Raw genomic sequence first — 23,415 nt, forward strand, 5'->3', positions numbered from 1 at the left:
CATAGTGCTGGAGTTACAGCAGCTGGAATGGTCCCATAGGACCCATTACACTGACCAGCAATTGTCCTACCTCAGCTCCCAAGGAAAGGCTTGAAGGGCTGACAGAGGTGAACGCTGGTAATGTTTTCAGGAAATAGATCTTATTTGCAAGAAAACCTTTCTATCACAGCTATATTCAACTCTGGACTAGACAGAAAATGTGTTTTTTACTATGATTTCTGAGTTTCAGAAAAAGCTCTTGAACTGAGGTAGTACTCAAAATAAATGGAAGCCCTTCTCTTGACCGTATTGAGGTACAAGTCTCTGACTTGGGTGCCAGTATGTTCCACTAGTTAAGCTATTTCCGATATTTGACTATTCACATTTTAGAGAGACTGGACATGGTGTCAAAGACAGTCATTCAGAGAGGGAAGATTTGATCCCTTTTTAAATCCAGAAGTTAATACTGAGGAGGAGGAGCTGCAGTGGAGAAGCAGGGGTGTTCCCAAACAGCCAGGGACTGAGAGGAGGGGATGGACAGATGCCGGACAGAGTGCTAAGCCTCACGCTGCATGGCCGAGGGCTGTGGCTGTCTCCTCTCACAGCTCAGAAGGCAGCCTGTCTCTGAGGGTACCTTCTCAAAATGTTCTCATGCTTCCTACATGCTGAGGAAGGTCTTCTGACCCTGGGCTCGGGTTCAGTGAGCCAGTAGCTGGTGGGAGCAGCCTCATATCCAGCTGCTCGCCTGGTACGAGCCTGGCCTCGCATCTCTCCTCAAGCTGCGTGGTACCCGTGGGGCCCTGCACCCAGGGCTAGTCTGTTGGCCTGGGCTTTCCCAGTGTGAAAGGGAAGGCAGAAATGTAGCCTAAGAATTCATAGAAAATGTAAATACATCTTCAGTGTGGCCTGAAACTCCTCCTCGAACCTGAGAAGGCTTTCCTAGAAATTCCATATCCACAGATGTACTTACACAGAGATAAAGGTAAGTCGCTTTGGTATAGTTTTTTTTTTCTTTCCACAAGAAACAAAAATTTTATAAAAAAATTCTAAACAGATCTATTCAGTTCCCTAAAACGCAGCTTACATCAAAATATTTTCACACTGAACATGGCTGATGGATCGTGCTTCAGAAGCACATAAACCAGCATTGAGCTGAGCTGTGGTGTCCACGTGGAGTAGCGTCATCCTCTGTGGGAGAGTAGCTATGCTACTCTGTGTTCAGGAGAAAACTAACACATCTTCCTGTCTTATTAACTTGGGTTTAGCTCCATGTTGATATGACTAATCTGTGTTTGAGTCCTAAAGAGGTTCTACTGGTACTATCCAGTTTTCTAAATCATTCGTCAGTGCCTGGTGTAGATACATCCTGATGGTCTGCTGGCATTGGCTTACATTTCTCACACAGGAAAAATGTTACGTTCTGTTGAATGCAAGCTAATACTCCATATACTATAAATATGTTATTTAAGATGAACTTTGACATCTATCAAGTATATTGCAGCATGAAGTTTAAATAATTGGCAATACTGAAATAATAGCTCATTGAAACTGGAGCTTATGAGTCATAATACATTGCAGAAGTGAAATGAGGCTTTAAAATAAAATTGACCAGCTTAATGGGCCAATTGTCTAAGTGCAAATACGCTACTGTAGAAACTCCGCTCTGTTATTTTGGATTCCTTACAAAATGCTGTATTATGTGTTATAAGTAAGACAATCGACATTCCTGATCGATGCAGTTTCACTGATGGCCAACACTATTCAGTGTGTTTGAAGAGAAGTCAGAGACATGGAGGAGGTTTTCACCAACTTTCCTTCCCAAAATGTAATTTTGGAATTAAAAAGGGCCTCCCTCTACCCTACCCATGGCCCAGTTTCAATCCTTGAGGGCCATCAGTCCCTGCCCCAGTGGCGCTGCAGTAGTGCTGGTCTCCAGCTCCCTACAGCCCTAGGCACCACTGAAGAGAGGCTGGCTCTGTCTTCTTTACACCCTCACTTCAGGTATTTATGCACATTAATATGATCCTCTGAGGCTTCTCTTCTCCAGGCTGAACAGTCAAGTTCTCTCATCCTCTCCTGGCACATCAGTTGCTCTAATCCCCTAATCATCAGCATGGCATTTCCATGGAAATGCTTATGTATGCAAATGTTAATAATGTACATAACAATTAATTCAAGAATGGTAAAAGAAATGCTAGTTGGTAGTCTTGTAAATGGTGACCAAAATTATCAAGTTATGAAAATACTCTGAATGTTTAAAGAAATCTGAGGTGATTCTGAATATTATTAAGTTAAACACCTTCTATAGACAGTCCCATATTCGGACAGCTACTATTTAAATTATTTCCTGGAGAGAGCTGCTGATCTTTGGTGTTGATCTTTAACTGTACTGTATCTACCTAGAAAGATGTCATTGTACGTGGGTCCTCTTCTGATCTCCTTTATGCACACTCTGATTTATCTTACCTCCTTACTTGGTTGCTGTTCCCTAGTCTTTTCTTTCAGCAGATTACATTCAGCAAGCAAATGTTCATTAGCTTCTGGAATGCAAATCAGTTCTTTGACCTTTTCAAGATTCCTGGTGCGTATTTTATGTGTTGTCTTAACATAAGAATGACTTTATTAGACCAGGCCTAGGGGTACATTTACTGTCTTCTCCCTGTCTATGGCAAATAGCAGGTCCCTAGGAAGGATTTAAAGAACACAGCAAATGTATGTGTTGTGCTGCTCCCCAGAGCAGTTTCCATCCTTTTACCAAATTTCAGGTCAAGGGCTCTATGAGAGGAATACAGTATCTCTGCAGCTGTGAATTCAGAAGGGCTGGATGTGGAGAACTGCTTTCAGGACCAGCAGCAGCCCACCATGTCCCAGGTGCCTCTGAGGTCCACCAGCAGGAATCGCAACTGCCTGTAGAGAGCACCATCAGAAGACTGATGGATGGCATGACTGGTTGTGCTGGTAAGTTATATGTATCCCTACTTGTTCTGTGGCTGTATGAGTGGTGAGAGATGGTGGCATTGTCTTCCTGGTCCTCCTCTCATCCCCTGGGCTGGCACTAGTTGTGGGATGTCTGGACATCTTCCTTTTCTTTCTTCTTGAGAATTAATAGAGGAGGGTGGCGTGGGAGGGGGTAGGTGAGTGGAAGGAGGAGGAGTAGCAAAAACTAATAATGAACAAGGCACACAGCAAGTCAGAAGTCCAAATATTGAGACAGCTGCTCTATATTACTTGACACTGGAGCTTTAATGGACTATTTCCATGTGGTTCTCATGAGGCACAATTGTATCCCAGGGCATGTGACCCACTAGGAAATTGCTGGCATACTTCTGTCAGGAAGGGAGCGACACTGCACACGTGTGTCCTTTCTGCTAGTAAGGAGCTACATGTGTAGTGGTCTGCTTTTGGTGACTTTTTTTTTTTTAAAAAAAACCTAGAAACAGGGGCAGTATTTCTGTTCCAGATGTATCGTGCATGAGTTTAAAATGTGTCATTGATCAGAGATCCACAGAAAACCAGACACCATTTTTTGTTGCCCACCTAAATTCACCAAGACCAGAAGAGAGCTCTTGCTTTCCCTTCCTCATGCCTCTGTTTGCTGCCTCCTTTCACGATTCCTGTGAAGACACGACCTTCCAACCTGTCAGGCAGCCTCTCAACCAGCAGCTATCACAATCAGTGTTACACTTTTTGCACCTTTATACTAATTCTATCTAGGATTAAACAGGAAAAAACATCTGAAAAGTATAGCGTACTGTCTTTCTGTATGCACAGAGCTGAAGTTCAAGTCGAAGCTTTTATATTACAGTGTAGGAATGCAATGCGGGTTGCTCAGTTTGTATTTCCCAGAAAGCTTCTGAAAAGATCGTAATCCTAAGGTGTCCTTTTGACAAGGTTCCTCTTTTTACAAGATTCCTCTTTCTAGAAGATTCATTTTTTGTAATGTACCACTGAAAACTATTTTTTCCATTGCTTAATGTTTATCATGACCTCTGTGTATCTCTCATGTCTGATTTTCCAAAGGTCAACACATAATGCCAAATTCCTTGCTACTTCATTGCCTACTTCTGGTATTTTCTAAGTAATCACTCTCTTTTCTCCCATGTATGGAAAATGTACAACTATAAACATGTCAAAACCAAACTTGTTTTAATTCTTTGGTCCTTCCTACCTTATTATTCACAGAAGTCCTGACTGGTCTGTGCTAGCAGGCTGCACCAGCATCATATGGTCAGAAACAGATATTCTGTCTAGCAATTACAGTGGGAAGGTGAAGTGTAAGGGTTAGTGTGTGGGCACCTTCGGAGTGTTTATCTATCTATCTATCTGTCTATCCATCCATTTATAAATCTGAGAAGCCAGCAAGAACTACTGGATGGAAAGTGATCCTAGACAAATTTCAACTCAAGAAAAAAAGGCACACTTTTTTTGCACTTATGATTAAGAGTTGGAGGAAAGTACAAACAATAGGGAATAATTAATCCCTGTATATGTCCACATTAAGACAATCTTCCTTTTATAGAACAAGTACTTCATCCAGGTGGTGTTTTGACCACACATTTTCTCAATTGCATAGTATCACTGCACAAAAGTAGCAAACGTAACTGAATAGACTGTGAGGTATAAATAAGACAATCATGATGATTCTTCTGGCCTCAAACTTTATCTTTCCATTCAAGGGTTCCCACGTGTTGGAAACTCCGAGCAGCTGATTTCAGTCCCTTTGTCAGGGAGGGTGCGATGATCTGTCACTCCCTGTGGTATCCTAAGCTATCCCAATGGTTACTGTGATGTTATGTTGTTGTTGTCTGGTCGTAAATGCCCAGACATCTTGACGACCACACTCAGCTCAAGATTTTTTCCTCCCCTGCAATGCTGTAGTATTTGTTTCACTTGGGGAACACTGCCAGTGGATGGGATTGCCTACAACTAGACAGGCCACCGAGGCAGGGAGGCAGGACAGCTGTCCTCAGCATTCAAAGCTTTACATTCTGTGCTGCTCTGATGTGACCTGGGCCTCAAAGTATTTATTAAGCTGGAAGAACGCCTTTTTTGGTCTTGCAGCTCTCTGAATCTGCCTACCTGTTCTTTAGGATATGTTACAGTAGAATCCAGAGCAGTACCTAATGCTTCCTTATTGCAATACAAATTCTGCTAGTGAAGAAAAAAATTTGCTGCCATCTCTAGCTATCTGTGTATCTGGAACCCATAACTACCTCAGATTAAAATTAAGAATAATGGGAATAGTGTTTGATTTGGATAACAGCAAGGTAGGAATCAAAATATATGTACTTGTACATATCTGTAACATATAAAATCTGTAAAATGTTATAGCCGTGTAAATATTACCTTGTGATAAAAATATAGTTGCAGAGGAACACTCAGCATGCCCAGCAAGACACAGGCTAGATGACCTATGAAGAAAAATAAAAAGAACAAAATATTAATAACTTGTCTAATCTGTGTTTAAATGTGAAGAGTGTTTGTGTAGAGAGTCCTAAAGTCTTTGCTTGGGTAAAAGCACCCTTTGAAATCAAATGAGTCTTTAACCTGAGGATCAAGGATGCTAGTGTGTGACTGATTTAGTGACAACAGAATGCCAAAGAGTGAGAAGAGTAAATAATCAGTTAACTGGAATAGGCAAAGTATTCAGCCAAACCTGCCTGTCAGGAACACCGCAGCTGTACAGTAACTGAGGAGCAGTAGTGGTAATGGTGAGAACTGGTGACCTCCAAATGTAGCTTCATCTGAAGCACCAGAATATGAACCATGGAGAGAAACATTAATTAGAGGCTGGGATAGAAGAATCAAGTATGGCTTTTCAGTTTGTTTTCTGTAATGAAATGTCGCTTTGTTTTATATGCTATGGCATTGCCCTTGAAGACCTGGAGAAGAAACAACAGAGCAGTTGGAGAAGCATCAGTGTGACTCATTGTGGCTTCTGCAAAACAGTGGTTTCTTCCTTTGTTGTTACTAAAAATGCCAAATGCTATCTGTTAAAACAGTGTGAATTTGGGGCCTGCCTGGGACCAACAGTCTTAGCACACTCCTCATTGTGCCTTCCTGTGCTGAACTCAATCCTTTTCATTGTAACAACCAAAGAATCAAAGAAATCCTGCAGTAGTGAGGAACAGGAATTAGGGGGTTCATCTGCTGTCATTCCTAAAGAAAGCCACGCCTGGGCTGCATTTCCAACAGTTTTGGCCTGTTTACAGTGAAACCCGGTCAGATCTCCATGGTGTCATTCCTTCAAGCTGTTGTAATTTAGCTCTGAAATGAAACAATATCATTTTTTTCTAATGGGAGTTACCTGTTTCCAGGAATATATTCAGGAATATATATATTTCCAGGAATATATAAGATTCATTACTTCTGGAGTAATGAAGCACATTCATGTTCATATATAAGTCAGACAGTATATCATGCGTGGCATGGGCCACACCCAGCATAGCTACATGCTTCAGTGACATGAACTGATGGATATGTCACACAAAGCTCAATAACCTTGAGTAGTGGGATATGCCCGAACTTGACACTGTTGGGCATTTTCACATCAACTCTCCCATTGGACTCACCATGCAACCCATCTGCCATGTGATCTGTTATGTGCTCCTTTCCTTCTCCTTTCCCCCTGTGGAACAGAAGCAAATAATTTCCACGTTATCTGTATGAGGATATGAGAAATGTGAGGATTTTTTTTTTTTCCCTGTAAGATTATTTGACAAAGGACCTTGTCAAATGGGACAATAAGGAAAAGGGGATAGCCAAACATAGACATAAAAAGCCTGATCACGTAGTGGGAACGAAGTCAATAACCAGAAACATACCTGGTTAGTGACACTAATTGATAAGGAGAGTGGAGTGTGTGAATGTTTGTTCCAGCAAGATGATTTGATAGATGAGCACCTAAAGTCAAATTGATATGAAAAAAGGTGAAGGCAACAAACACAGACCTGACAAACAATGATGGAGACTATGAGAAGAAATAAACCTCGTTAGTCACACAAACTGATGAGCTATTCCAGGAAAACTAATCTGAACATTGCAACTGATAAGACCGTAAAGTAGGAGGGCTGGGATGAGTTGGGTGGAGACCAGAGGAGTAGGAATTGGTAGAACCCTGCAAAGCCATGAAGAAATATTTGGGGGAAGGGAATCAGGGAAGAACAAAGAGAGGAAGAGACAGAAAGGAGTATAAAAGGGGCTGATTGTGTGTAAAACAGGGCCAGTTGTCTGACTGAAGCCTGTGCCCGGTCACCAGAGCCTGTCCTGTCTTCGAATCCTTTCTTAACTCTCTCTGTAATCTCACTTTCCATCCTATGTGAGGGCTGCATGGACTGAGAGTCAGCTGCTGGGGGGACTGGTATGAGTGGACTGGGTGCCAGCTATTGGAGTGCCTGTGCTAGTGACCTTCAGATCCTGCCATCCCAAGCAGAGGAAGGGACTGGATCAGAGGTGTTAGACACAGACTGAAACACAGGAGGTTCTGAACATCAGGAACCCCTTTTTTTACTGTGAGAGTGACCAAGCACTGGCACAGGTTGCCCAGAGATGTTGTGCAGGGTCCGTCCTTGGAGATATTCAAAACCATCCAGAGATGGTCCTGGGCAACTGGCTCTAGGTGGCCCTGCTTGAGCAGGTGGGCTGGACAAGGTGACCTTCCGGTGTCCCTTCCAAACCCAACCATTCTGTGATTCTGTGCTTGGGCCGTCCAGTGCTTATCTCTGGTGTGAGTCCAGTGTGTAGGTGCTGTTAACATAGCACTATACCCCATAGCTGGCAGCTTCTAAAGCTGAAGGCATTAAAATAGACTTTGCGTGGTGATATCCAGTGGTGGATTTGGGACTGTAACTGTCTCACCTGCACTCCCCTGGGTGGTGAAGCCTCTGGACCACATGACTGCGGTGTAACTTGTTCCCATCTCTGCCGTGTTACAACCTGTGGCTGTGTCTAGATTTCATCTGTTGCTGACATTGAGATTAGTTGATAGAGATAACTTGCTACAGCGGGTATCTGCAGAGCGTATTGTGTGACACTTGGCTAATTATACCAGCGTAAGATGGAAATCATTACGGTCCATATCTGTGCACTTTGTTGAAAAATAGATCTCATTATAATGGTAAATGAAGGGTGCCACTGAGCTTATATACTGTTAGTGGGGTCTTCTATGGTATGGTTTGTTTAACTACAGTTAGTAAACTGTACTAAATGCTGTTGTTTTCATTAAGCTTTATCAGAAACACTTCCAAAAGATCTGATTATATTAAAAAGAACAACAGCATTTGAAACATAAGCTGTAACTTCACATCCCTGATAAGAGACTGTAATTTGCTTGGCTAACCCTAAAATTTAGCAAAACATATTTAGCTAAGCAACCCCATTGGCTGAAGTTCCAGTTAAGCCTGTTACCAGCTCTAGAGTATTTTATGCTGTCCAAAGCAGTAGCAAATATACTCTTGTTGCCACTTGCAGTAACTCACAAAATAAGTCGCTAAAACATTCTGCTGCACCAGGCAACCCTATATTTTCTGTTTGTGGCTGAGCTAACCCTCTGTCAACTTTTTAAAGAGGCTTTAAATCAAGAAGCATATGAATCAGAGCTTCCCTGAGTCAGTAAAACCTTACCACTGACTCTGATGGGCTCCAGAATGGGTCCTGGAACAGCAGGGTGAACCATCACTGTTTAAATATCTTAGAAATGATTAACTCACTATACCAAGTGGTGTGTTTGTCTTCTTAGATATAAATGAGGATACTTACTAAGAGACTCACTTTATTTTATGTTGCAGGGAAACAAATCCCAGCATTTTGTATACTGAGGTATTTCAGCATTTGTTCAAAGGCTCGTATTAGAAGTGTCTGATGTTCTGGCTGCAGTTCAGTCTAGCTCTATTGAATCGCTGCTTGACAGTCCCCATCTGGCTATTTAAAACAGCTTCTAGCATGTGTGGGGTTTTTTGCAGTTGCCATTTTCCTCTTTCCCAGGAAAGGGACACAGTCGTCTCTTGGTTGCACTTGCCTCCTTCTTTTCCTCCTCCAAATGTCTTGGCTCTCTCATGGTGTCATCTCCACATAGCCCATCCTCATTTCTGGGAGGGGTAGCTTTAGCTTTTGGCAGTGTACAGCTGCATGTAGCCGGCCTTAAAATACTTTCAAGTTGAGCATTGAAAAGAAAATAAAAAGTTCTAGTAGAGGAAGAGAAAAGACATCAAGAATAATGAAAAGAAGAAGAAAGCAGGAGGTGGACAGAGTAGTATTCAAGTGTCTTAGGAGCTGGAATGGAGTTGTGCTCTCCCCACATGGAAGAGACAAATGTTTTCTCTCAGATCTGTGCTCAGCTGTGTGAACACATTTACAGTGTCGTTAGCAGTCAGGCGTGTGTCTGTTGCTGCTCTCTTGTTAGCTAATCTGCAGGTGCACTGCCTCAAAAGATTTTTTAATTAAGTCTTTCAGGTGGTGGTATTCTCTTTTGAATAAGACAAATTCTACTTGGTTCATCTATGGACCTGATCATCTCAGGCTTCTGACCAAAAGCAGTAACTGAGGAAAGGGCATGATTTTTTTCCCCATATCATTGAATTTGCATGCGTTATTTTGTCTTTCATTTGTAATGCCAAAGGAGATGCTAGGACCAGGAGAGCTGTGAAGGAAATCCAATAGACTGCTCTATGATCTCCAGTGCACAGTATACGTTGTTCTAGCCTGACTTTAGAAAGTTTACACTTTAGATGAAACTATAAATACACTACAACCATTTGAAGAAATAGAGACCTACAATATTAATAAAGCAGGACTTCAGAAGCTGCCATACAAAGATGCATTAAGTTTTCTTGGAACTGGAGAAAGCTAAAAGCACAAGGCCACTATTAAGGCACTCTTACAGGCTAAAAGCATACCTTTTCTAACACCATTACATTTCATTTCATTACAGTTTTGAATGTTTCCTCCAGTAGCTAAATGCTAATGCATCTTTTTCTGAGCTCTATTTCAGGTCTTTGTCTTCCCCTTTATGGGAGCAGTTGAGCCATTACTTAAGCCTGTAGCAATTAAACAACCCACATCAAGGGATTGGTATAAGACAAAGATGTAATTCTGAAATACCATATTCATGAAAGGATTTTAGCACATGCTCAGTTTTAAGTGCTTGGATAATCCTTTTGATACCCTGCTAAATCTCTGCTTTAAGAAAACCATCTCTTAGAGAAGAACTTCTGTTTGGGAAGTGGAGGGATCAGGGGAAGACGCCTTCAGTGTCAGGGAGGAAGTGTGTTTGAGAGCGTAATGTAAATTATTTAATGATTAAAATGCTGGAGAATTTTTGGATGATAGGTTTTCTGCCTAACTTCAACACCACCGATTAACACAATGTTGCAGTTTTCCCTTCTCTCCTGTTTTGTGAATATCTATGAAGAGAAGGAGAATTTATTTATTGACTTACCTGGACACAACCTGGGACTGGCCCCATTGCATGTCTGGTTCTTCCCCATGGCATGATCCCCAGAGGCCTCAAGATGCCCTTTTACATTTCTGACATCCAACCACACCCTGAAGAAAGATCTTAAAATAGAAGAGATCTCAAATGTAAAGGCAGATAGAGCAGGTTTTACGTTCCTCCATTTCTTTAAAGATAATAAATATAGAACAAGAAATTAAAAGTAGAGAGTGTGATGAGTACTTTAAAGTTTTCCTGAATATTGACCTTTTACCTCCTGCAGGAAAATGCAATAGGGGAGAAGAGAAGGAGCTGTGTAAGTAAAGTGGGTTTGCTCTGGATTATTACATGATAATTACTTTGACAGCTGCTTCTGAAGCATCATCTATGCTCACTGCATATGCACTCATTCCACTGTGTCCATCTCTGTAGATCTAATTCTGTCAGACTGAGTTATAATTTAAGATCAGTGGGAGGGAGAAGCCTGTGTCAAGCAAATGATAGTCCTAGACAGCAAGAAAGTGGGAAAGATTCTTAGCAGAGCTATTTAGGGGAATTGGATGAATACTGGGGATGGGATTAGAAGCAACTGGTTAAAGGTTTCTCCACATCTTGCTCTGCTTCCTGTTTGTATAAGAACAAAGCATTATTTAGAAGTACATTGTTCACGTACTGCATTTTCTTATAATGAGCACTGAGAGATCTTGTTACTTAGAGACTTTGGTATTGATCCCGTTCCTGTGTAAGTAAACTGAAAATAGATCTTGTTATTTTCAAATACTTTAAATATCAATGAATTCCTTACTTATGGGCCAAGCTATGAGGTGTGATTAAATCTGCCATATGGTCAGTTTTTCTCAGACATGTTGTCCTTATTTCCAGGCAGAATTAAGAGGAATGTGATTATTTCTTTGCACTTGTCACAAAGCCTTGTCAGAGTTCCTGCCCTTCCTTCTCTTCCCTCATATGGTTTCACATCACGGGTCAAATCCCTGCATCCCTACCAGAATGGAGTAGAGTGACTGAGCCCATGCTCACCATCACATCTGGACATGTCAGAGCCACCACAGTGGCACCTTGGACCTTCTGGATAGAAATCTAGGAGCCCTACAGGCACCAAACCCCTCCATTTTAATTGGTAGTAATCAGGGACCATCAGGGTCTCACAGAATTGAGTGCTTTGGCTGTGGTTTTCCTCTGGCTTTATATGCCTCTATGTGTATTAATTCTTCCTACTTTCCCTACAAGACACAAAGAAATTTCTATCAGGTTGGCTGGTAACATTATGGAGATGGAAATAGTGAGTAGGAGCTGGACTTTCTTTATGTCCATGTTAATAGGCTTTTTAGATAGTTATTATGCCTTCACATATTGCAGCCATGTTCTCAAATCCAGGGAGCTCTTAAGGAAGCAATGAGGAGGCTCATTTTACAGCCTGAGCCACCAAGGGGATCTCATGTCTCTACTAATAAGATTCTGGACTTTAAGTCTCCTCACTGGTCTTCTAAGTTACTGATTATTTTAAAACGACAATAATTTCTAAATAAATAGTTCAATCTCTTTTCTGACATTAATCTGTTTCCCATGTGCTTGGTGTTACCGGGAAAAGAAACCCCACTTTTAACATAAACAACTGGGTTTTTTTTAGGAAAGAAGTCTGTCTTTTTTAAAAATACAGTACAAAACTGCATATGGGGCAGGGCTTTTCTTCTTCCTTTGTATCATACCCTTATTGCCTATTAGGCTGCGCTCAGTTTTGGGAGAATAACTTGGTTGGTTCTAAATATAGCATTGTATCTGTCCTTAAATGGGAGTGAAGGGGCAGTAGCCTTTAGAGAGGGGAATTATTTTTGTTTTCCTCCACCAGAGTTTACTAAGCTGGGAAAGGCTGGTCTTCCTCTCTGCTTTGCAATTTTTCTATATCCCTTGGTAAGTCCATTTTTCACTTAGGTTTTTCTTCTTCATAACAAATGGGAGTGATTGTGGGAGGGTGTTGGGTGCTTTTCTGTAAGAAATATCTTACCTTCGTCAGGGAAAACAAGCAATAAGCAGGACACAGATTGATTTATGAAAATACAAACAAAAAAGTAAAGTAGAATTGTTTTGTTCTGTGCACAGTCAGCTTGATTTTATTGTGTATTACATTTCCTCTGTTTCTTTCTGCATATAAAGAACTCCATTATACCAATCCACAGCTCTATTGGAATATGTGCTTTTCCAATTGCACATATATTGGCAATGCAACTTTTTTGTGTGCCTATACTGTATAAAGAGACAAAACATGGTTTATATGAAGTATGTCTATAAATAATTAAGCATAAAATCCTATAGTAGCTGGCAAAACTATTTGGCATGCTGAAGAATAGGATGTAGCTAGGATGAAAAATTCTATTTTTACTTTTTGTACTTTCAAGCACATGCCTTCAGAAGACACATTTCTGGTGTCTGTATTACTCTCGGCTACGTGATGTGTTCTGTGCCACATGAAAATTCCAGCTAAATACCACTGATAGAATCCTGGGAAAGCATGTTAATGCTCTTGAAACTACACCTGTGTGTTGATAATACCTGTGAGCCAAAGAAAGTATTGTAATGAGGGATAATGAAGGCTGGAATGATGGGAATGACTGACTTTCACTGTCTCACTGTCCCATATTCCTTGCTGTCCGGTTGAAGGGATGTAGTACACTCACAAAGTGAAGGGAAATCTTAAAGCTTTATGGTAACATTTTGTGACTCTTTGTGCATTTGGAGTGTTAAGATGGCAAGGTTTCAAGTCAATGCAGTCAAACTCAGCCTAATTTAATTCCCAGTCTTATAAGATCATGAGTTAGTAAGAAAGTGTCTACAGAAGTACTCTCTCTTGCCTGTACAGTTTAGCTTATAACAAGGATGTGGCAAGAGAAATCAGACTGGGGGCTTCCACTCCCTTCTACCATAAGAGTCATAGAAAAGCCAAAATTACATTTTTTAGACTCACAACAGTGCAGGAACTGGTGCTCCCCTCCACAACAATGACCTCACTTGAGGGAAGGGCACCTGAGGCTTTGCCTCATACGCATTTGCTGCAGAGCATAGCTGGTGATTAACTCCATCAAGGGTTGTGGCTGCGACCATGACCATGACCACCCACATCATATTCCAAATTGCCTTCTCACTAACCATTATGGCTAGAGGGTGAAGAAAACCATTCAGGGACTATTACAAGGTCAAGGTGTGAATTCTAACTTAAAATACGTGTGCTATAGCCAAACGATTGCACTAACTACTTAATCTACCCGTATGTCTTTGTAAGCAGAATCGCTTGATGTAATGAGATGTTAAAAGTCTACTCATTCAAAACATATGAAATTATTGATGAAGAATATACCCATCTGTGATTGCCAGCATCATCAGGTGCTTGAAAATGTTGCTTTGCTGGACATTCAGATGACTAGAAATTGATGAGAAAACTCAATTTTGAGGTTTAACGAGAAGAGTAAAGCATGTACTTCTGGGGACAATTTGAACCCGACTTAACTTGTTGTGCACAAGATTTCTGTTTAAAATCAATTTGTGAAATTAGAATAATGCTATTTCCATACAAAGGAGGTATGATCAGTAAAACGTAAGACCAACTATGATGTAGCTAAAGACATCAGAAAAGAAAAGGAATCTCAAAGTTTGCCAAGTAATGTCTGGAATTCCATATACTTTGAACAAATGGGAATTTCATATACTTTTTTAGTTTCAGAAGCATTTGTATTCTGTCATCAAACAGTTAAAATGGAACTCTTCAACGGGAAGGACAGAAGCATCTTAAATGATGGTAGATTGTGTATTTTTTAAAGTTCATCCTTTTTTATACACAGACATAATTTTCTGTGTGCGATCTAAATACACACATGCACAGAGAGCTAAAAGACTGAAGAGACATAGTAGCATGTAAAAAGATTGTTACTAAATCTGAGAAGATGTTACTAGACCCTCTACATCCCATTCTGGTTTAGACTGCAGTGTCTATAAGCTGAATAATGATTCATGCTGGTTTTACAAGACTGCCATCAGAGTTTCCCAGGGGAAAATATTCTTATGTTATTTTCTACTGTGATTTCTACAGGACTGATATAACTATCTGGAAAGGTTCACATGTTTTCTGGGGCAATATGGTAATTCTTTAAAGTGGTCATTGGACGCAAGTGATCACTACAAGTTTGTGGTGTTTTTTTTTTTTTGTTTTCCTTTTATCTTTCATTGTGGTATATAGGTGGTATGGAATGAAATATATTTTTTCAGCTAAATATCATGGGCTTTAATATACCATGGAAATATAAACTGTCAAAGAAGGGCTTCCTGAAAACACATAAGTTTGAACAATGTGGAGAACAACAAGCAGAACTACAGACAGGCAGAGTAAACAGTGTCTATGTCATGGGAAAAACAGGACAAATCCTCAGGTCACTACAAATGGTCAAAGATATTTAAGAAAGATGAGACAGAGAGAAAGATCAAGAATGAGGATATGCATGTAGGAGCAGGCTGTACTGATCTTTCAGCTGGGATGAGGATGATAGGCTACATGAGGGCAGGCAAGCACCTGCAAATTGTTTTTGGCACTTCTGCAGATGGAAAAGGACAGAGATGAGCAAAGAAGGTGCACGTCGCATGGTATAGCATTGACAGGTCAGGCAGAGAGAGTACATGCTGTATAGTGCATCGCTTATGACAGGAGCCTCCTGAGTCCAGGAATGCAAGTTGTCTATCTATGGTGAGCACAACCATGTTCTCCTTCCCATGGCATTTGTCAACCCTACCCATCAATTTATTTGGTTGTGTGCCTGCTCTCCAAGGCTATGTGGATGATCATGCTAGAATTTACTGCTTGTCCTTTAAATCTTAAATTAACTCACTTATCAGACTAACAACATCTATATCAAACCCTTGGCTTCTATGCTCAAGAATGTGTTCCCTTGTCACATGGTCCTAGATTATTGCTTTCTATTCAGATCAGTATTACTATGGCATGAAACTATGCATATCCTGGCTTGGGAACTCCGCCTTTTACACATGACCAAGTATGAGTTGTTATATGCATGCTACTAAGCCTGTGAAAATGTCTATTTGTGTAAACTGATTCTAACAGTCTAATTCATTTGTGTTTTATATCATTAATCCTTAAGGACATTTTGACTGACTTAATATTTTTGTTTGGGTTTAATAGGCTTCTGAGTGGTCCATACAGAACATAGATTAGAGCAATTTAGGTCCTGCTGATGTCCCCAGAATTTATGGTCATAGAAATAAACAGGAATAATAATGATAATAATTATGTTAATAATTATCAATAATAATAAATTAGGAGTACAATGGTGATGTGTTCCACCAAAAATTAAAGGTCAGATGAGAGACTAAGTGTTGTAGGACCATCTTGTCCTGTATCTCCAGGGCTTTTTTTTGAAATCCAGGGAAGTTAATAGGATCTGCATGTGTGAAGCTGAAGGGTTGTTTTTGACACATAGCCCATAGATATCAGCAAGATCTCTGTAACACTTGCAGTCACATATCAGCAGAACTTGCTGAATAAAACTTGAGATTTACTTTTTAATTTGTTGCAATTATCCAGAAAATTAATTTATCTTTTCTTGGCCTATTTATTGCCTTTCTTATATTTTTTTTTTAAATTTTAATTTTTAAATGTTTTTATTATTATTATTATTTTAATTTTCTATTTCCCATTGGGAAATGTTCTTTTTTTCCCTCGATGCATTTGCCAGACCACTGCCTGCTTCTTGCTGTTGGGTCAATTCCACTGATTGACATGCCAGTATAATTAGGTCTTCAGGCACTGCCAGTGATAAAATCTTGGTTCACTTAAATCAATAACTTCAGTGGGACTTAGCTGTCATCTGCATATCATGTTATCTAGTCTGCTAGTGGTAGGTTGACTAAATATTAGTACATATTTCAGACATCTCACATAAATGTGTTTCAGTGGAAAACTGTGTGAACAATCAATATGTTGCTCCTAGGAAGACAGTAGAAACTTATCTTACTATGAACTCAAGATACCCTGCATGATCTGTAGACTGCTGAAGCTGATTTTACAGTGGTGCTGTGATTTTGCTTTTCAGATACTCATCTTTGCAGTACTGTTAAGTATTAAATACATACTCTGCGAGCATCATTGTAATTAACTGATGATGATTATTACATTTGGAATTGTTGCCAGGCAGCTCCCCTCTGTGATAATAGAAGGCAAAATGAGTCTGGGTGCTAACAAGCTTAGTTAATTGCTTGTATGGAAGCTGGGACTGGATGGCTATGCTTTTCTCTGTTCTAATGGTATTTAGACAAATGTAAAAAATATCTGAACTCAAATTTTGATAAACTTTGAGTGCTGATTAATAGAACAATATATACCAGTTAAAATGTAAGTTTTGCATTTAGTGGAAAACGCAGGACTGTAAATGGTGAAGACTTTTCCCTCTATATCAAAAATGAAAATAACCCAAACTGAGATCCATCCAGACACATGGGCATTACTCTGCAACCTTTATACATGAGGTTTCTGTGGGAGTTATACACTCAGCAACACATAAATTGCATGTTGATAAATTCACAGAATTATTTAACTGGTTCACATGTAAACATGAGTAGCACTTAACAGCTGAGTCAGCTTTATCTAGGGGTTTGCCCTTTACACCTTCATTTAAGTGAAAGGGCTAATTAAAAATAGAAAAGAGGGAACATTATACCATTAACTGTCCAGTTAACGTACAAACTACAGGGGAAGCCAAATATCTTACACTATAGTCACAGAGACAGCATGAAGAAAAACAGTATTTGATGTCTGCAGGTATAGCATAATGTAATGTACAGATACCAAAATTAGGAGAAGCCAAGGCTGCTCATGGGTCTTTGTAACTGTATTCTTCTAACTAAGATAATGTGTCATATGATGAGTTAATAGGTCCATGTCAGCTCAGCATAACATGAGGGCACCTAAGATAGCATCTCTGCAAGGTCCTGCACTATGCTATACTAACTTGGGTCATGGTAGCTTTCTTATTTCCTCTTGAAATGTGGTAGTATATTTCTTTAATGTTCCATAGTAATGTTGTAAACTTGTTTTATTTTTGTCTTGCAGTGTCTGGTATTTTGCCTAAAGCTCTCATTCTTGAACGTGTGACTTGTCATTCTCATATCTCTTGAAAAAGGATTGAAAAGGTAACTATAGGTTATGCAGAAGATGCAGCTATCAGATGATAAATTGTAAAAACTCGTGTCTTTAGATCTCACTACCTTTTTTTTAGTAAGGTGTATCTGCTGTTAAGTATACTGACTGTATTCTCCTGCAGAGACCTTTCTCTTGGGAAAGTAAAACTAGCTGATGTGAGAATGTCATGACTTGGGGTACCTGACTGAGCTTTTGAATATGTGAAACTAACAATCAGACACAGCTGTAATTTATTACACTACTTAATCAGTAACTAGCGTTTCCTTTTGTTGGTAAATATTATATGCTGGAAATATGGTATTTACAGGTATTTTACCGTATTTCAAGGTTCAATTTTTTTAGCCTATAATTAATTTTTTAAAAAATTAATTTGTCTTTAATTTTATACAATTCAGGCAAAATTGCCAAAAAGACACATAAGATGAAGTGACATGTTAAAATAAGAATTGCAGTCATCATCTTATATCCCTCTTTCTAAAAATACAATGCATTGTATAAGAAACCTAGATCTTGTTTTTTCAATAATAAATTGCTGCAATGGAAAGTAGAAAATTATTTCTTCTGCATATACAGTCTGGCTAGTAATATGATTAGAAAAAACCCATAAACATGTAACACTAAAAATTTGTGCAAAAATGTTGATATATCTGTAATTTTTCCACAATTTTATCATTGCTTCTTATTCTCAAATGGAGATTTTTGCAAAATGATTTTTTCAAAACATGAGATAGTAAGCAAAATTCCATTATGTGCAGAAGGCATAATTGCTTTCAGAATGAGTAATAAACATTTAAAAACCTATTTTCAGCAATATTTTATTAAAGTACATTGACTGCATGTACTTTTCACACAGTAAAAAGATTTATGAAACAAAAGAAAGTTACATGGAATTTCAAAGTTGACAATGATGTCATGACTGAATGTCTTAAATTTTGAACTAGATCTCATTTTGCCAGAAACCACTTTTTTCCTGAAAAAGTTATTAATTGAATTTTAATGTAGGTATTGCTCATTTTTGTCCCCAAAGCACATCTTTCCAGGTGTTTGATAGGAAACAGAACACAGCCTAAAACTGGCCAGTACAAGTGCCTTTGAAATTAAGTAAGAGGAGCTCATGTTGTATATAAATGAGTTTATAAATTTATATTCAAATCCCTCTGAGCTTTCATTTTATATGCCTACTGATGGGACTTTTTTGTGACAAATGCAGACAGGACTTTTGGCGTAGGTCTGAGGATTTTCATCACAGGCAGGTTCTCCTTGGTGTGGCCACGTCTGGGCAGGGCCGGGCTATGGGGAGCTGGAGACCTGCCCTGCTGCAGCATTGCTGGGGCAGGGCTGATAGCCCTGGAGGCCTGAAATGGGGTCCTGGGCCGTGGGCAGGGTGGGGGGAGCCCTGGAGGAGGCTGGGCAGGGACAGCCAGGTCCATTGCTGCCCCCATGACCCTGACACCCTCTTGCCACGGCCCCTGGATGAGCTTCACTTCGCATGGGTAGCCCTGGGGTGGGTCCCAGGCCATGCCTCTGCCTGCGCCTCAGCTTCTGGAGCAGAGCCGACAGGCTGCACCCCACATGGGAGCATAACAACGGGGGCACTCCCCTTACCTTTCAGGAGGAAATTAGATGTTATTGCAGGAATTTGCCTGACAAAAAACTTCAGGATTTGGCCCAAGCTACTTCATAGTTGCTGTCTGCAACTACCTGAAAGGAGGTTGTAGCATGGAGGGTGTTGGTCTCCTCTCCCAAGTAGCAAGTGATAGGACAGGAGGAAACGGCCTCAAGTTGCACCAGGGGAGGTTTAGATTTGATATTAGGAAAAATCTTCACGGAAAGGGTCATCAGGCATTGGAACAGGCTGCCCAGGGCAGTGGTGGAGTCACCATCCCTGGAAGTACATGAGAGGCTTTTAGGTGAAGTTCTTAGGGACATGGTTTAGTGCTAGAGTTAGGTTATCATTGGACTCAATGACCCTGAGAGTGTCTTCCAACCAAAATTATACTATGTTTCTATATGGGGAAATTGCTTCTGTTGTCACTGAAGTGCAGCCACCTCATGGGGAAGCTGTTGGCTGTTTAGTTGTCCTTTGCAATCCCTCACCACTGTTTAGGCCCGGTGGCCCAGCAGTGAAGAGCCCCACATCCAACTGAGACTCTAACTGGGATGTATTCAGCAGATTGCAGTTACACAAGCTGGCACCTACTCAGGACATGGCTGGTAACATTCCCCACTTCTGCAATAATTTGTCATCATATGTCTAAAGAGCACAAAGGGATGTGGGCAACTCTGGGTTCTTTTAACATCATGGTTGGGAATTTGCTTAACTCCAACTCAGTGGGAAACATGCTCTTCCCACCCACACTGCTTCAGGAGCTCCCTGAATGTTTCTGAGAACCTTCTATCCAAATACTCATCAAACTACAGCATGCTTTGGAGAAAGTCCACTTGAGGGCAACCAGAATTATTTGAAGTCTGGAAAAAAATGACTTGTGAGGAAAGATTGGATGAGCCAGCTTCGTTTAGTTTAAACAAGAGAGCTGAAAGGAGATGCAAACAAATTCTTCAACAGGCTGCAGCAAAAGTGGGTGAATACAGTCTATTTTTTGTTGTCATGGTGATTTGGACAAGAAACAGTAAGCATAAATCGCAACAAGGGACAAAGTGAAATGTTTGAAGAGCAGAGAGCTGAAACACCTAAAAATGCCCAAAACATAAATTTTCCATCTCTTGAAATTTCTATGTAGGTGTTAAATGACATATGCAAAGAAGGGGAAAAATGATCCAACAAATTGTCTTCTATCTCTATAATCTATGATTCCATATCTCACACTGTGTGGCTGATCAGGTACAGCCTGAGGTACCCATGTATATAGCTGATGCCTCTGTTTGACATGAATTGATGGAATTCTATTCATTTGTACATGTACACACACATGTTTACATGTAAAAAAATATATCAAGCCTAGTCTGAAATATATGGCTAAATGTGATTTCACCCTCTGCAGGAATTACTGATTGCAACAAACAGAAGCATGTCGTCAGTAGTGGTGCCATTTTACCAGAGGAGGCACAAGCACTTTGATCAGTCCTATCGCAACATTCAGACAAGATATGTACTTGAGGAATACGCAGCAAGAAAGTAAGTGCTACACATTTCACATATGGAGCATAGAGAGGTTTTTATTTTGGATAATCAGTTCTTTGAATCAAGATCTTTAGCTTCCCCTTCCACTCCCCAGGATAGTAATTTATTCAGAATGGTGGTTTTCCACTTCCATTGGGATGCTTGTCTATAGCCTCCCACCAGCATAGCTAGACTTTTAAGCTATGTTGCAAGTCACCTAGAGCTCAGAATCTGTCCTGTTTACTACCTCCAAGTTGGAAATTCTTCCTTTTAGGCCCCAACTGAAACTCTGACTTAAGAAAAATTGCCATGAAATTTATTTTAAATCACAGAAACCGTTTTTTACCCATTCTTCCATATGACATGAGGATATTCTTTCTCCTGAATCTATAATTCCTAATTATAGTTTTTGTCATTCAATTTCGTTTTTAAAAATTAAATAAAGGTTTGACTCCTCTCATGTGAAATCTCAGTTTTAACCACGAGATGCATGTTCTTTATATCTCAAAGTCTGGATCTTTGAATCTTAGTTGCTTAAAAATCATCGTCCTCCATCCTCAGTAATTGAGAGGACTAGCTAGCCTAGTTAGCTGTCCAGCTTGTCCAGCTTCCCTCATGAAAGAGAAGAGTTTCTGCAGAAGGTTATGTGGAGTGTAGAAAGGCAGGAATATTTAGAAACAGACAGTGTTACAGGGATTGTGTGAGATTTCTGTGTTAGGCTGGTACCCTCGTGGTTCACTGCAGTACTATCACAGCACTTGAATGATTGGAGACTGAGATAATGATAAATTTAATAGAACTGAATGAAATAAAATGCTTAATGATGCCCAATGACAGATGATGGGCATTAAGCCCTTGAAGGACAAGTGAGATTCAACACCCTTGTGCAGTTAGTGAGGAATACAAAGTAGGTTTCTCACTGAACAGTGCTCACTCATGGTATTCAGCTCATTTAAAGTAATTTCTTTGACTTTTGTGAGTTCATGTTTTACCAGAATTGCTGGGTTATAACAACGTCTTTCATATTTGAAGGGCTGCTTCCAGACAGGCTGCTTATTATGAATCACCTGGCTTGGGAAAAACGACATGTAGACTCTGTGCCAGGAGGGCACGCACCTTGGCTCATGAAGCAATACAAGAATCCAGGAAAAGGTAAAGTCTGCTGGTCCCATCTGACCTGTGTGGTGGCTCTGGTCCCATTCAGTATTACTCTTTTGCCAGGGCTCTTTTCAGAGTTGACAAGACTGGAGGCTTCTCTGTCACTGTTCTTCACTAATCTGTTTTGGCTGGAATACTAAATGACTGAGTGTCACTTTCAATCTCATATTTCAACCCAGAGTTGTTCCCTTAATCCCCACTCTGACCGTTGACAAGAGATTTAAAACCAAAATAAATTAGAATCTTCCTGGGATTCAAAACTCATTTTTTAACAGATCTGCTCCACTATTCTTGAATTTCTGGTTTGGATCAGCTTAAACATTTCGAGTTCTTTCTTTAATATCAAGATGTCTTACTGGCATGTCTCAGTCACGGCCTTGATACAAAGTCCTACAGTAAATGTGCTGACAGCAACATTCCTGTTAGTGAATTTGGCTGTTTCTGCTTTGCCATGGTCTGCAGTGACTGCACCAAAGACATACAGAATTTACACTAAAAGAATGAATTCTGCCTTGTTTGTAGAAAATGTGTTGTGAAAATCATATACATCCATATGATTCTGGTAGTTTGACTGTTTTGAAATATATATCCTAGAAACAGAATGTTCTAGGAAAATCAAATTTGTATACTCTATTTTTTAAAAAAATGTCTTAAATTCTATCAATATAAAAATACATGGCAGAACAAGGCTGGTATTTAAAGTACATTGAAACGATACAAAGAAATATTTTTAAAATATCAGACAAATAATGTCTTGATCTACTGTTCACTGAATTTAAAGCAAGTTTTCTCATTTTCTTCATGGCAATGAAGCTTGGATTATGCTTTAAGAATCTTCCCATACTCTGTAAAGACAGACATGTTAGGAATTTCTGATATTCAGCTCTCTTATTTTGTCCTGTTGCCAAGGTAAAGAGTAGCTTAGGATGCTTACTGAATCAGCATGAATGCAGGATTTGGCGCTAGCTCCTCTGAAAAACATTTATGAAGTTTTTTTTTGTTTGTTTGGTTGGGTTTTTTTTAGGAATTCTGAAAAATCTACAGAGTTAGATTTTCAGGGAACAACCCACAAGTTTCTCAAAATGTGTTTTTTTCCTGATAGTTTCTATACTACTTCCTGCTCACCCTTGTCCAAGGACAGCTTTTTTGCATACATTGATTCATCAAATCCTTGCGAACTCCTTGGTCTGTATCTTTCAGGTGAGGTCAGGTGATACAGCCCGTGAAGGTACTAGAGCATCCCAGGTGCTAGAGCCAAGGGCACACCATAAGGAAGGCCCAACTCTTATCAGGGTGTGAACAGGCACCATATATACAGAAAGAAAGAAAATGAAGGAAAAGTCATACTCACTTCACATGCTCATTAGGATGAGCGGATAGACTCTAAGAATAATTCCTAAACTAGATTTTGCATCTTGCTGATATGGTTTCAGAACTCTTAGTTGCCCAATGTGTATGAGTGACAATCTTAAAGCTTCATATCGGTTACTCTTACCTGATACTTTTTCTTAT

The 23,415-nt window shown here is 39.9% G+C and overlaps 1 protein-coding gene across 2 annotated transcripts in view; it reads left to right on the plus strand.

Moving 5' to 3' along the window:
- The first annotated feature begins 12,230 nt into the window (after positions 1-12,230).
- The window catches only part of MYOM2 (myomesin 2), an 81,631-nt gene continuing 70,446 nt past the window's right edge, over positions 12,231-23,415 (plus strand). Inside the window, exons 1-5 of one of the 2 annotated variants that reach the window (XM_065632693.1) lie at positions 12,242-12,337; positions 15,013-15,155; positions 17,535-17,614; positions 20,627-20,760; positions 21,778-21,897. In XM_065632693.1, coding sequence (XP_065488765.1) covers positions 20,654-20,760; positions 21,778-21,897 — 227 coding nt within the window. In that variant the 5' untranslated portion in view covers positions 12,242-12,337; positions 15,013-15,155; positions 17,535-17,614; positions 20,627-20,653. Of the gene's footprint in view, positions 12,338-15,012; positions 15,156-17,534; positions 17,615-20,626; positions 20,761-21,777; positions 21,898-23,415 lie in introns of both variants that reach the window. The other variant, XM_065632692.1, reaches the window with a different exon arrangement.

This window comes from Caloenas nicobarica, chromosome 3, assembly GCF_036013445.1.
Source record: "Caloenas nicobarica isolate bCalNic1 chromosome 3, bCalNic1.hap1, whole genome shotgun sequence".
NCBI lineage: Eukaryota > Metazoa > Chordata > Aves > Columbiformes > Columbidae > Caloenas > Caloenas nicobarica.